This window comes from Siphateles boraxobius, unplaced genomic scaffold (genome assembly GCF_051911475.1).
Source record: "Siphateles boraxobius isolate OS27281-9 unplaced genomic scaffold, OSU_SipBor_1 130, whole genome shotgun sequence".
Lineage (NCBI taxonomy): Eukaryota > Metazoa > Chordata > Actinopteri > Cypriniformes > Leuciscidae > Siphateles > Siphateles boraxobius.
Window position 1 is genome coordinate 12,798,206 of NW_027508734.1, and position 14,530 is coordinate 12,812,735.

General features: G+C 36.4%; 1 protein-coding gene across 3 annotated transcripts in view; it reads right to left on the reverse strand.

The window, feature by feature from the left end:
• dagla (diacylglycerol lipase, alpha) overlaps positions 1-14,530 on the reverse strand; it is a 47,187-nt gene that overhangs the window by 8,927 nt on the left and 23,730 nt on the right. For all 3 annotated transcript variants that reach the window (XM_077227993.1, XM_077227994.1, XM_077227995.1), the window contains exons 6-17: positions 10,887-10,974; positions 10,649-10,783; positions 10,462-10,539; positions 10,258-10,382; positions 7,938-8,091; positions 7,702-7,785; positions 6,224-6,301; positions 6,064-6,144; positions 5,130-5,272; positions 2,956-3,024; positions 2,811-2,883; positions 586-794 (exon numbers count right to left, since the gene is read on the reverse strand). In XM_077227993.1, coding sequence (XP_077084108.1) covers positions 586-794; positions 2,811-2,883; positions 2,956-3,024; positions 5,130-5,272; positions 6,064-6,144; positions 6,224-6,301; positions 7,702-7,785; positions 7,938-8,091; positions 10,258-10,382; positions 10,462-10,539; positions 10,649-10,783; positions 10,887-10,974 — 1,317 coding nt within the window. The remainder of the gene's footprint in view (positions 1-585; positions 795-2,810; positions 2,884-2,955; positions 3,025-5,129; positions 5,273-6,063; positions 6,145-6,223; positions 6,302-7,701; positions 7,786-7,937; positions 8,092-10,257; positions 10,383-10,461; positions 10,540-10,648; positions 10,784-10,886; positions 10,975-14,530) is intronic.

A 14,530-nucleotide genomic window follows, 5' to 3' on the forward strand; every position in this document is an offset into this window, starting at 1 on the left:
GTCTAAGAACGTATGACAAATAAAGGAATAAACAGTTCTACATTAGATTTAATTTCTATAAAACGTCTTTGTAAAGAACAACTTTCTAAACACTGCAAGGTGGCTGAAAGATTTGCCAAAGAGAAATAGGTTTCACAAATTTTGATCATTTGATTGTGTCTACTATTCAAAAGATTCAAACTTGTTATTTTAAATAAATAATTTTCTTCAGCAAGGACAGATTAAATTGATCAATAGTGAAATTAAAGCCAGTAATAATGTTACAACATATTTCTATTTCAAATAAAAATACTGTTCCTTTGAACTTTCTATTCATCAAAGAGCCATGAAAAATTAAGCAGTTTCCACAAAATTAAGCAGCAAAACTTTTGTCAACATTGATAATAATCAGAAATGTTTCTTGAGCAGCAAATCAGCATATTAGAATGATTTCTGAAGGATCATGTGACACTGAGGACCAGTGTAATGATGCTGAAAATTCAGCTTTGCATCACATGAATTTGCATCACATTAATGTCTAAAGAGCAGATGCTGTCAGATTGCCTTAATCCATTCATCCATTTCATTTATTTCCCCTCCACTCACCACATCTCGGGCGGGTGGTTGTGCACCACATGAATGACCCGTCCCGGTGGGTACAGTGGCGTGGAGGCTGACAGGGCGATGCTCAGGTCACTGGGGTGCAGCCACAGGCGAGAGTTAGAGGGGGTCACGCCCTGAGAAACAGGGGCTTCGTCGTCCAGCGGCAGCTCTGATTTAGGGATGCACTTTGTTCCCCCAGCAATGATCCGCCACTGATGGAAACAGAAAGAGAGAAACATACAGGCTCTGTTCCAAAACCTAGTGAGCAGCCTACGCAGACAGCATTTCAAATCAACAGTTCCTGCTGAGAGCAGCTAACCACCAAAGTAGGCAGACTGATTATGCTTATTAATAAGCCAACTGTGCTGGAGCTGCAGAAATCTGAGGTACTTCACATTAATGCCAAAACTAATCAGAGGCTGTCAAAAATTAAGAGAGACATGAGACACTAATTTGACATACTTGCAAAGTTACTTTCAGTCAGTAGAATATCTGTTTGGGGAGCATCAAAATAAAGTGTTATCAGATATTAAGCAGACAGTTACTAACCCAAACCCTAACGGCCTACTAATACTCTCATGAGAGTTGGTTGACATGTAGTTGAAAAGTTACTATAGAATGTCTAAAGTGGACTATCAAAATAAAGTGTAACCAACTAATGTTAACTAATGAAACCGTATTGTAAAGTGTTACCATCTAAACATTGACCTGTCAATAAGGTAACTACTTTTCTGGAAAAGTTTATGCTAGTTTTTTTTTTGCTATGTTTATGCTATGGAAGTTTATACAAAAGTTGTGTCTGTTAATATTATTTAAGAGACCAGAGCTACCATGAACTAACAATAAACAGTTGTATTTTTAATCAAATACAAAGATTAATAAATACTGTAACAAATGTATTTCTCATTGTTCATTAATGCTAATGCCTTAACTGCTGTTAACTATTGAGACCTTATTGTAAAAGGTTACCACTTAAGTCATGCAAACCCTTATACAAAGTACACTTCCGTTCAAAAGTTTTATATTTAGAGTTATATTTTTTTTAAAGATAAAATAATACTTTTATTCTGCAAGGATGCATTAAATTGGTCAAAAGTTACAGTAAAGAAATTTATAATGTTACAAAAGTTTTCTATTAATGCTGTTCTTTTGAACTTTCTATTCATCAAAGAATCCTGATTTTTTTTATCATGGTTTCCACAGAAATATGAAAGAGCACAGTTATAATTTTTTCAAAATATTAGAATAATTTCAGAAGAATCACGTGACAGAAGACTGGAGTAAAATTATGCTAAAAATGCAGCTTTGCTCACAGGAATAAATCACATTTTAGAATATATTAAAACAGAAAACAGTTCTTTTAAATTGTAATAATATTTCAAAATATCACTGTTTTTACTGTATTTTTGATAAATAAATGCATTCTTGGTGAGCACAAAAAACATTTGATCAATCCAAAATCTTTGAACAGTAGTGTAGATTTTTAAACAGCAGAAAGTAAACTACAAATGTGAGGCTCGAAGCAACAACCTTGAGAATAAGAGTTTAATGCTCCACTAACTGAACTAGAATAGGGATGTAGAAAAAAATTTATAATTTGCATTGCATAAAACCCCCCACAGCTGCAGTTATAATTAGTAAAATTACAATTTAGCTTTTACTTTATTTGCCCAAAGGGAAAAGTTCATGGGGAAAGCACAACGTGACTAGACATAATGAGGGCAGATAATTACTGACACAATTCAATAATAACAAATACTACAGCACCAGCACCCACATGCATGGACTATCTATAATGCTTGATTCTGATTGGTCAGTCTAAATTGTGCAGCCAACTATTATTTTAGAATGATGCTAAACTGCATAGTTGACCGCGGTCACAGGCAAATGATTTCCTGCACAGCCGTGCTAGTTTCAAGTCACTTCACACTATCTTTCCTCTCACATAATAAAATAATTTCAACTCAAATGAACAACTTCAATTTAATTAAAAGCTGGTCAAAATAAACCGCTATGAATTAATAAATAAAATTCAAACCTGAGAAAAAAAAACATTGTAGGAAAACATTTATCAGAACGGAGTCTTTTTTTCTTTGTAGTATTGTTTAGTTTTGTTTCATTGGAATTTGATCACATTGACTGGAGTGGAATCAATGTAGTGTCAGTAAACAGTAAACGGTTCATTTCAGCGATGCTGATGGTGGAACATCGATACTACAGCAGCTTACCTTTGGTTTATCACTCTTCTGTAAGACTTCAAGTAGGTGGCGACGGAAGCCCTCAAGCTGAGAGAGGCCAATCCTGAATGAACATAAAAGCATAAGATAAACGTTCATCTGCTTAGACTTACAAATATATACAACACTCAGTTACCTGGGGACCAGATCTTTTCCCAACACGACTGAGGTGACAAACTCTTTCGAGTACTCCATTGCATCCTCACTGTGAATTAAACAGAAACAGAGGTTTGTGGTTAAACACGTTCTATAAATGTCAACATGAAAACTGTTCAAACCTTGTTTTACTGTCATAATGTGATGAATATCACATTTCAATCTGATATCTAACAATCGATTTAATGCTGACTTTATATTTAAATTTATAAGGAATATGTTGTTCATCTTAGCGTTCCAATCTTTTCATGCAAAAAAACCTGTGCTAACGGTGTAAAGTATATTTCAAGAATGGCAGGCAAGAATTTATTTAATCTGTAACTGACAGCATTAACAGCATAAACATGAAAGAGTAGTTGTGAGACATTACCTACCGAATTAAACCAATAACTCTGTTTCAGAAAAAGTTTTTGGGGCGAATCTCAATTCAAATAATATTCTTCCAAAAGATTAGTGCATCCGGTGGATTTGTGCACCATGTTTGTGAGAACTGTAGTTTGTGACTGATCTCCTGAGAGTTTTTTTAAATTTATGAAGCTGAAAGTCACACTACCTTTGAAACGTTTGGTCAGGTCGGTAAGATATTTTTCGAAGTTTTTGAAGTCACTTATGCTCACCAAGGCAGCAATTATTTGATCAAAAAGACAGTAAAAGAGTAATATTGTAAAGTATTATTATGATTTAAAATAACTGTTTTCTACTTGAGTATATTTTAAAAATGTCATTTATTCCGGTGATGCAAAGCTGAATCATTACTCCAGTCTCCAGTTTCACATGATCCTTCAGAAATCCTTCTAATATGCTGATTTGTTGCACAAGAAACATTTATTATTATTATCTGTGTTTAAAAACAGTTGTGCTGTTTGTTTCAGGATTCTTTGATAAATAGAAAATTTAAAAACATTTATTTGAAACAGAAATCTTTTGTAACAGTATAAATGTATTAAAAGGTCCACTGAAGTGCCTTGGAACGCGCATCTTTGTATGATGAATTGACGTAATTTCCACTTAAACAGGAAGCTAATGTGGGACATATTGAATGGCTCCTCCCCCTTTTCAAATAGCCAATAGCGTTTAGTTTACCTCACAGACTGCAATTGGTACTTGACAGCACCATGGAAGCGAATCCGAGCGCTGATGATACGTTGGATTCATTCAATAGTAGAGGTGTGAATAAATTGTAGCTATTTCGTTTTTAACCAACGTACAGTTGGAAAACGCAATAAAACTTGAGCATTTGAGCAACCAAACACACATCTCCAACCCATATCGCTTTCAATGGTTGCTTTGGCCAGCTGGTATTAATAGCATAGGGGGCAGGACACTTTAGATTATAGAGAGCATTTGATTGGATAGAAGATGTGATGAGAAGCTGAAGTCTGCGGTGATGTCATAAAAATCCGTGATCCGTTTTAGCGGAAGTGAGGGACTGTACGTTTTGAATGCTTATATCTCCTAAATGCGAATTTTGTCATTGTTTTGGAACACACCAGCTTATTTAATAACTTTAAGGCTAAAATATTCATACCAAAAGCTAAAAAAAAAACGTACATTTTGATTTAAGGAGGGCTTTAATGTCACTTCTTTTGATCCATTTAATGCATTCATGCAGAATAAAAGTATTAGTTTCTGTCAAAAAATTTTTTTATACTGACCCCAAACGGTAGTGTATATCAAAATTATTTTAAGATAATTACTTTATAATACAATTCACTGACATCTCTGCCCTTTGCTGGAGCTCTAAATCTCAGTCACACACTAGTAGAAAATTGCCAGGTGTGACATCACTGATTTTTTTCACACGTCATGTGACCGATCACAACACTGCATGCAAGTATTGATTTAAGAGAACATAAGAATATGAAAAATGCTTCGTTCAACTATGGCATCCAAAGAATACTTTTATAGTGTTTTTTTTTAAATCACTTATAATTTATACAAGTGGAACGAGGCTGAGAAATAATGACAAAATGTTAATTTTTGTGTGAACTAATCCTTTAACACATGAGTTTAATCTCTGCACATGACTCTTATCTAATGTCATCATGCCTGCTGCTGAACACACTCTTTCTCTTAGAGGAGAACAGTATTCAGCTAAATCTATAAATGCAGTGCAAAACAGTAACAATGGGAAAACGGCAAGGTCACACTGACCTGAGGAGGCCGCCAGGAGGGGAGTAAGAATAGCACTGCAATGAAGGATACTCCGGCCGGAGGAGAAAGGACAAGATGGCGGCCGTTCCCGCACCCAGAGAGTGACCCACAATCACCAGCCCATAGTGCATCGTCCCTTTACCCTGAGACACATGGACATACAAAAACACAACAATCTTTTTGTGTCACATGATATCATGCACAATGAAAATGTTTGCATGCAACATGCAAATGTTGTCTGAAAATACTAGAGAGAATTTACTTAACAGTCGTCACGTTACCATGCTCAGGCCATCTGTTTTTAAAATCCATTTAAAGACCTTTTTAAGACCCCCACAATTAACAAACCCACTCAAATCGCAATATAAATAACGCATCTCAAATTTTTGTACTTAATTAAACTGGCACACATTCAACTGCAAAACAGGATAATTACAAGTTCAAAATACTATTTTTAATCAATATATACATGTATTGAAGATGGTTTATGTACTGATATAGCAATATATACAAATTAGTGGTCGATTGCTATTCAATTTTGCTCATGTGATAATAATGCGTTTAAAGCAAGGCAATAAACGGATCATTGTGTGAGACTGTTGCAATCTATATACTGAGTGTGATAAATAATGATGTTAGTCTGTTAGCCGCAAGATATTACATTGAATTAAGCACCAGGTAAAGTTAACTGTGTAATAACAATACCTAAAATAAAAGATTGTATGCATAATGCAGACTTTTATTTTTAACAAGCCCGTGAAATGTATATGCTACTATTACACCCAGAGAATACTTTTTGTGCGCCCAAAAAAATGTCTTCTTTTAAATTAAATTAATTAATAAGATTAAGCTTTGTAATTTATAAAATAGCCATGGCATAAAGTGTAGAATCAACCATATGTGTGTTTAAAATGTGACAAACGTTTATACTTACCAAATCCCTTCCAAAGGCTTGAGAGAGAATCATTTCTTGCTCTAGTTTCTTTTTTATGTATTCAGCTGAATACACCATTCCCTAAATAAAGGATTCACGAAAAGAAAGAATGAGTTTGTATTAATATCCATCAATATTATGTATCCTGTTTGTGTAGAACCTTGTGTCCGAGCCACGTGCCGTGTTGCTCTTCTAGAGGCAAACGCTCAGAATCGCCTGTGAGATCTGTTAAAGCATCCTGAGAAAGAGGGAGAAAGATAAACTTATTAAATGGTGAACCAGAGACTAACGTACAGCAAACCAGCCACTATCGCAAAAGAAAAAAACGATTGGGTTTATTTTGCAATCTTGACACTTGAATGTTGACTCTATACATTAGCCCAATGATTATATGGCTAATAATAAATAAATAAATGTACATGAAATATTGATTTATTCTATTATGTGAAAAGAAAGAGACCACAGAGTGATACAAGAAACATGAAACTAGCAAAGCTTTGTATGAAATCGATAGCTTGGTGTAATTTTATAAGGGCTTCCAGACCATTCAATTATTATTTTTGCCCTTAAAATGCTCTTGTGTGGGTAAAGTACTTTCTTATATCATAGCTTAAACATACTGCGTAGAAACAGCCTATATTTGAATGTATATTCAGTTTTTATTTTAGTTATATTATAGTTTTATTAAAGTGCCCCTATTAAGGTATTTTAAAGGTTCCTAATTTAGTTTCGGAGGTCTCCTACAATAAGTTTACATATCAGATATATGTATATATCAGATGGGCCAGTCTGTTGTGATTACAGTGCGTGTCGGAAATGAAACGCCCATTACAATATCTGAATCAGATTTTTATTATCTCAACCAATGGCATTGATTTTACCATATCAATTCTAGTGCGAGTCCTCATCCTTTGGAAATGCCTTCAAAGTGATTTGCTTTAGCAGTGCAGAAAACAGCGTCTTCTCGACAAGTCGACAACACGAACCAAACTCTTCCAGTCTCAGCAACAACATCAGTGTTTGAGGACAGGTCAAAGTATATGTTAATACGCAGGCAGTCAATGAAGACCATAGGCTGGCACCATGCAAATTTGTTACAAACCTACCTCGTTTCAAGCAGGAAGTGAGACTGGAACTACTGACGACTCGTTTTAGGCAGTTCAGAATCGATTTTTCTTATGGGAGACAATAACTCCCTTTATCGTGCTCTTTGAAACTTTGCATACCTTTAACATTCACAAATAGCTATATTACACGCTACATGAACATTAATATCCGAAAAGCAAAATGGGGCACTTTAATATTTGGAATTAGCTTTAATTTTTATATTTTTAGTATTTTTAGTTATAATTTTTAGTAATTTCGTTTTCGTTTTATTATTCATTTATTAGTTTTATATAGTTTTTATTTATTTCAACTTAATAATTTTAGTGCTTCAACTAAAGGCAATATTAGTTTTTCAACAAATATTTATTTATTTATTTCAGCTTTATTTCAATTAACAGAAATGTTACTAATAGTTTTAGTTAACGATAATAACCCTGTTTTTATTTTTTTTAACATACACATAAGCACATGAGGTCCGGGCTCAATGTAAAAAGAGAAAGAGCTGTTACCGTCCATGCGTGGTTGACTAACCTTAGGGGACAATGTCCCTCTGATGCTGATCACAACTTTTTTCTTTGCATGATCCACTGCTACAAAGAAGGGTGTCTCATAAACCTACAAATCACATCAAAAATATGGACAATAATTTGTCGCACACGGCTTCTCAAATATTTTAGTCAGGCAATGACTCACTGATGTGAACAGACATTAATTACACAAGATTTCAAGGGTAAGGGGAGTTAAAGAATTAGTGTAAGATGCCATACTGCGTCATGGCAGGATGTGTAGACAATTTGGACTTCTTTAAGGTCTCGGTCTAAGAATTGCCGTCGAATGGCAAGAACGTTACAGCCACAGCAGTTATCCTCCTCAACGGTGACAGACTGAGAGAGACGAGAACTTGAAACTGAAGTATTACAGCTGACGAGAGAAAAGGAAGAGACACAAAAAGAGAAAAATCTAAAGGCATTCAATTTCATCCATGTGTCCTAAATGGACATTTGTTAACCATGAGAAAATGCAAAAAAGGTAGATAATTTATATATATATATATATATATATATATATAAATTATTAGGGCTGTAACGATACGCAATATAAAATCGAAATCGCGATACTCAGGTCCACGATCCTGTATCGCGATGTGAGAAGGCAGAATCGCGATCACACCCCTTCCAACTCCCAGAGTTATCCTTCCTGTCCAGAACCAGGGCTCGAATTTCGGCGCGGGTATTGCGCATAATTCTAATCATTCCCGCAGGTCTCCCATTTATAATGTGGGAAATTCCCGCAATCGTAATCCACACAGATAATAAAATAAAATCATTCTTTTAACAACTATCTTCCAGACGCAATTTCACAAACAGCGTGAGTGTTCAGCGGTGCCGCGCGTCTTCTATCTCTTCTCATAATGTTTTGTGCAAGGCAGGCATCAAGCGCTGCGGCGATAATACACACTCGCGTTTTGGAGTCGGGACCATAGACTGTAAGGTCGGGACATGACGGAATATTCACTTGCACAATCGGGCCAGCAGTGCATCGTGACTGAAGTCTTTTTAAGTCTTACCAGTTTAAACATTCAAGCGATTTTAAACTAATCAGTGCTCGCGCGCTCTCTGAGATTATTTTCTATGCGCACATTCATAGAAAATCCGCCTCAAAAACAGCTGGCTAGTAACTATTTTTCGCGGATTATATTGCTTTAACACGCAAAATTGTCAATTTCGGTCTTTGTGAGTAGGCTATACTCTAAATAGGCTATAGTCGGTTTTGTCTTTAATAAACATAAAACGCATGCCAGTATAATGAACACAGGATCCGTGCACTAGCTCTTAAAGTGACGGCAGCCATATGTGTCTGTCATTAATTTTGTTGTCAAAACAACAAAAGATGGCTTTAAGTTAAAGGAATCAGGATTAATAGCCTATGTATTTAATTTATTCAGGACTAAAATACTACCCAGTGTTATTTTCCATTTGATTACTTTATTCAGTATCTGTATATAAATACTAGTGTTAGACCTATTCAAAAACTTTTCTCTTTAATTGTCTTTATTTGTATCTTTATTCTATTGTATTTATTTGTGCTACTTTTTTCAATTTAATTAAACAATTTAAATCAAGCTTCCTTGTGATGTGTAAATTCTTAACAACAATAGGCTATTACCCCATTGTAAAAATGCAATGAGCGCAAACATTTAGGCAAGATAAATGTAATAATTTTGTTTGGAAAAAATGCCCCCCCTTTCTCCCCTCAAACAAAAAAAATCCCCCCCATGAGAATCATCTAAAGGGGGGATCCCCTTTTTTTCTTCTCTCAAAATCTCTTTTTTTCACCACAAGCCCCGCCCCCTCAAGCCCCGCCCCCGTGATAGAATCGCGATACGAATCGAATCGTGGGTCAAAAATCGTGATACGAATCGAATCGTGGGTTTGGTGTATCGTTACAGCCCTATAAATTATCTACCTTTTTTGCATATATATATACACACACACACGCACAAACAATTGATAATAAATTACATACATTTACACATACATTTGTATGTGTTCTTATCGATGATAACTTATTTGTTATGTGCATAAATGTATAATTTATTAAGAAAAATGCAATTAAAATATAAAAATAATTATTTAAATCAAAAAGGATTATATATATATATATATATATATATATATATATATATATATATGTATAAAATAATAATACAAATTATTACAATTTAAAAGACCTGTTTCCTATTATAATATATTTATAATATATAATTTATTCCTGTGATGCAAAGCTGAATTTTCAGCAGCCATTACTCCAGTCTTCAGTGTGGCATGATTGTTCAGAAATCATTTATTTGAAATATTAAACTCCTGTAACATTTTAAATGTCTTTACTGTCACTTTTGATCGACCGAATGCATCAGCTGAATAAAAGTATTAACTACTTTCTTTTTTACTTTTAAATATTTTGCTTTGCCATCAATGGAATAAATTACATCTTAAATAGAATATATATTTAAATAGAAAACAGTTCTTTAAAATTTTAATGATATTTCTCAATATTACTATTTTACTGTATTTTTTTGTTACTTACGAGCAGGTGCTGAGGAGTCTGCAGAGTCCACACCCTGGCTTTCTTAAAAGATATACGGGCCAACCATACGCCGCCATGGCAAACAGCATGTAGTAACACACTTCCTTATACATGGCCATCTCAGACTGTAAACAGATGAAGAGCATTATTAATAAAAAACATATTTCAACACAAACACACACCTTTACTGTATTCTTAAAATACCGAATTCTTGAGGTCCAAGTATTTAGTGTTACGAGTTACAGGCATCCCGGACAGAAAGGCCAAAACATCATTGTTTGCCTACAAACGAATAGAAAAACATTTTTTTATTTTATTATTTGGACAGTGAGGAATATTCGTCCAATCGAAAGTAATGAAACTGATAATGTAATGCCAAGATTCTGTAAACCTGATCCAAGATGGCCGATCTCTTAGCTCGTTGTCTCTGTCGGAGGAGCACCAAGCCAGCGATGATGTCACTCGGCACGATGTCCAGATCCCGGAAAAACTCGGCAAACAAGCTGGCCACCTCAGAGTAAGCATCCTGCGAGAGAAAATCTTCTACTGAGAATGGTGTGTGTGTGTATGTATGAGATGCTCTCACAGTAACTGGCATGTGTGTATTTGAGATAGTGCTTGAGTCTTACAGATTGTGTATCTTTCGCTCTAGTGCAGCACATGAAGAATTTGAGCCTTCTGCTCCAGCTGCTGGCTTGACCCTCTTCTAGCCTGTGTCTGAAAGAGACAGATGAAACCCAACTGAGCAAACATCATGAGAAGATTTGGGAATTATAGGTCAATACATACTGGAATGGCAATGACGCAAACACATCTGTGAAATCTGTGCAAATTTTGTGTTGCATACCCTGATAGGAACCAAACTAGTTGACAGCCGACATAATGGCAATATGTATACACAATACAAGTTAATGTTTGCAAATGGGATGTGCACAATATTGTTCAAATTAAACAAACACTTCATTTACACAATATTTACTCAATTTATTAAAAAAAAGTAAAGAATAAAATATGCATACAATTCAGTTAATTTAGTATTATATATGTACTATTATATAATTACACACATTTATATGCTATTATACATCATATTTATTCATATTTTCACTTTTCATTTTAATATTAGTTTAAGTTATAGTAATTGTTATGTGCTCTTGTCATTTTTAATCATTTTTTCTATTTCCATTTAGCTTTCATTTATTTTTATTTCAGTTTTATTGCAGCACATCAATTTCGGCCTATTTAATTTCAGTTAGTTAAAAAACACAAACCGTTTTTTTTTTAAAGTTTTAGTTAGCAAGAACAACACTGAGACTCTACAAACACTTAATTCTATTCAATATCTTTTTCAATTATATATTTGTTTTTATGTATTATGTTGTTCTGATTTTTTTATTGTTAGGTATTTTATTTTCGTCATTTACGTCACCAGATGGAAAGAAGCGTAAATGGATGGAGAAGCATAGGTTACTGTAAAGCTACGTCTTAGTTGGTGCTTATCTTGGCGAAAGCCGAGTACAAATCAGCATGAAGTTTTAACATCTACTCTCGTGTAATGGAAATCATGAAGATCTGGATACGTCCAGTGACTGCGGTGAATAGTGCTGCTGGCAACAAGGGAAAGACCTTGTGACAGCCTGGAGAGACAGCTGACAGGAGGAAAGAGACCCCAATGGGGCTGGTAAGGGTTAGCTACCCTTGTCGGCAGTATCCAGCTCTGTGTTTACAGGATGCTGGAGACACCCGCCCAAGGCTTCTGAAAAATTCAAGAGGAAAATACCCCTAGAGTCTGCGAGAGCAGGGGCGGAAGATGACTCAATGGTGGACAACATGGTTAACGACTTTGGAATGGAAACGGATATGAGTATGGAGAGTACTTCACAAAAGACTAGTTCAGGTTAAGCAGCTAGCAAAGCCATTGAACTCCAAGCTTGTGTCTGTGGCTGGAGCAAGGCGACAACGGTCAGGGGTTTGAAGATTCATCAAGGGAAAATGAAATGCTTGAGGGAGAAGGGACAAGGGCCTCGCATTGATCAGTACTTCTTATGGAGTCAGTCAAGTCAGTCGAATGAAATCCAGCGACAGGAAGCAAACCACAGTTCGCAGGATATCAGCACCCCTGTCATAGAGGAGATGAGGGTTTGCACAGTTAGTGATGAACACATTGATTCTTGTGAACCCGGTCAGACTAACCAGCATAAGAGAGAAAAGAACCTCAACGGGCATAGGCCTGGAGTTAGATGGGCAAGAGCTAGTGAGAAAACTGCATGGGACACGGTAAACACAGATCTATGCTTTGCATTGGAAAGATTAACTGGTACAGTTGAAAAAGAAGCTGGATAAATTTGGGGACATCATTTACGCATATGGAAGTGAGAGGTTTGGTGTGGAAAAAAGGAAGGAAAAAGTACAAACTACTCCTGGATTGTCTAGACGGCAGCAGAAAATTGAAGGGTTAGTAAGAGAAAGGAGACAGCTGAGGAAGCAATGGAAAAGAGCGGAACAAAGTCAGAAGGAGGGACTCAATCTCTTACAAAGGGCCATAAAAGATAAGCTTGCAACATTACGCAGAGCTGAGCGCCTACGGAAACGCTACAAAAAGAAGGAACGTGCGAGGGCTAATTTCTATAAAGATCCATTCAAATTCATAAAGAAGTTATTCACCAGTGAGAAGAATGGCACTTTAAAAGCATCTAGGGTTGAGCTAGAGAGATATTTGGAGGAAACGCATACAGATGCAAAAAGGCATGAGCCTATGTCAATTCCGTCAGACATCCCACCTGTCAATCCACCAGAATACCAAATGGAGGTCTGTGCACCTAAGTGGAAAGAGATAGAGCAGGTTGTGAGAAAGGCAAGGGCTTCATCATCTCCGGGGCCTAATGGAGTTCCGTACAGAGTGTACAAGAGTGCTTCAGGAGTTCTAAGGATTCTGTGGAAATTGATAAAAGTGGCTTGGGAAAAGCAGGTTGTACCTAGATCATGGCGCCGAGCAGGGGGAGTCTTTATACCCAAAGAAAAAGATGCTACAAGCATCAGTCAGTTTCACCCTATTTCACTATTAAACGTCGAAGGCAAAATTTTCTTCAGCATTATTGCTCAGAGATTGTCAACCTACCTATTAAAGAATGGCTTCATTGACACTTCAGTTCAAAAAGCGGGCATTCCAGGATTCTCAGGATGCTTAGAACATATCAGTGTTATCTGGCAACGAATACAATCAGCTATAAAGGAGAGGAAGGAGCTCCACGTGACATTCCTGGATTTGGCTAATGCATATGGTTCAGTGCCACATGAGCTTCTTTGGGCATCATTTGATTTTTTCAGGGTACCGATGTCGATAACAAATTTAGTGAAAGCCTATTTTGGAGATTTGCAATTTAGTTTCTCAACTCCAGAATTCAGCACTACATGGCAATGCTTAGAGGTTGGAATAATGGCAGGATGCACCATTTCTCCACTGGCTTTTACCATGGCAATGGAAGTAATCATTAGGGCATCAATATGGGTAGTAGGAGGAGAGCGCTTGGCTTCTGGGATGCGACTACCACCAATCAGAGCATACATGGATGAAATGACAACCATGACTACAACGGTAGCCTGCACTAATCGGTTATTGGGGAAGTTAACAGATAATATTGAATGGGCACGAATGCAATTTAAGCCCTCTAAATCAAGGAGCATCTCAATAGTTAAAGGCAAGGTAGTAGATAAAATATTCTTCATTTATGGTGAGGCAATACCAACAGTTTCTCAGAAGCCAGTGAAGAGTCTAGGGAGATGGTACGATGGGGATCTAAAGGACACAGTTCGAGTGGGAGAAGTTAGACGACAAGCAGTGGAAGGGTTGAAGAGCATAAACAGCTGTGCTCTACCAGGCAAACTAAAACTCTGGTGCTTTCAGTTTGGTCTACTGCCAAGGTTGCTGTGGCCACTGACTGTGTACGAGGTTTCTTTGACAACAGTGGATAAGCTGGAAGCGTTAATAAGTTCATACATCAGGAAATGGTTGGGAGTTCCACGCTGCCTCAGCAGAGTGGGACTTTATAGTAAAGGAGTATTGCAGCTGCCAGTCTCTGCTTTAACCAAGGAGTTTAAGTGTGCCAAGGTCAGACTGGAAATGACTTTAGCAGAGTCACGCGACAAATGTGTAAGGGAGGCAGCCCCTGTGGTAAAAACTGGTAGAAAGTGGTCAGCAAAGAAATCTGTAGTAGAGGCAAAGGCTGACCTTCAAATTGGGGATATCGTGGGACAGGTACAGCATGGAAGAGGG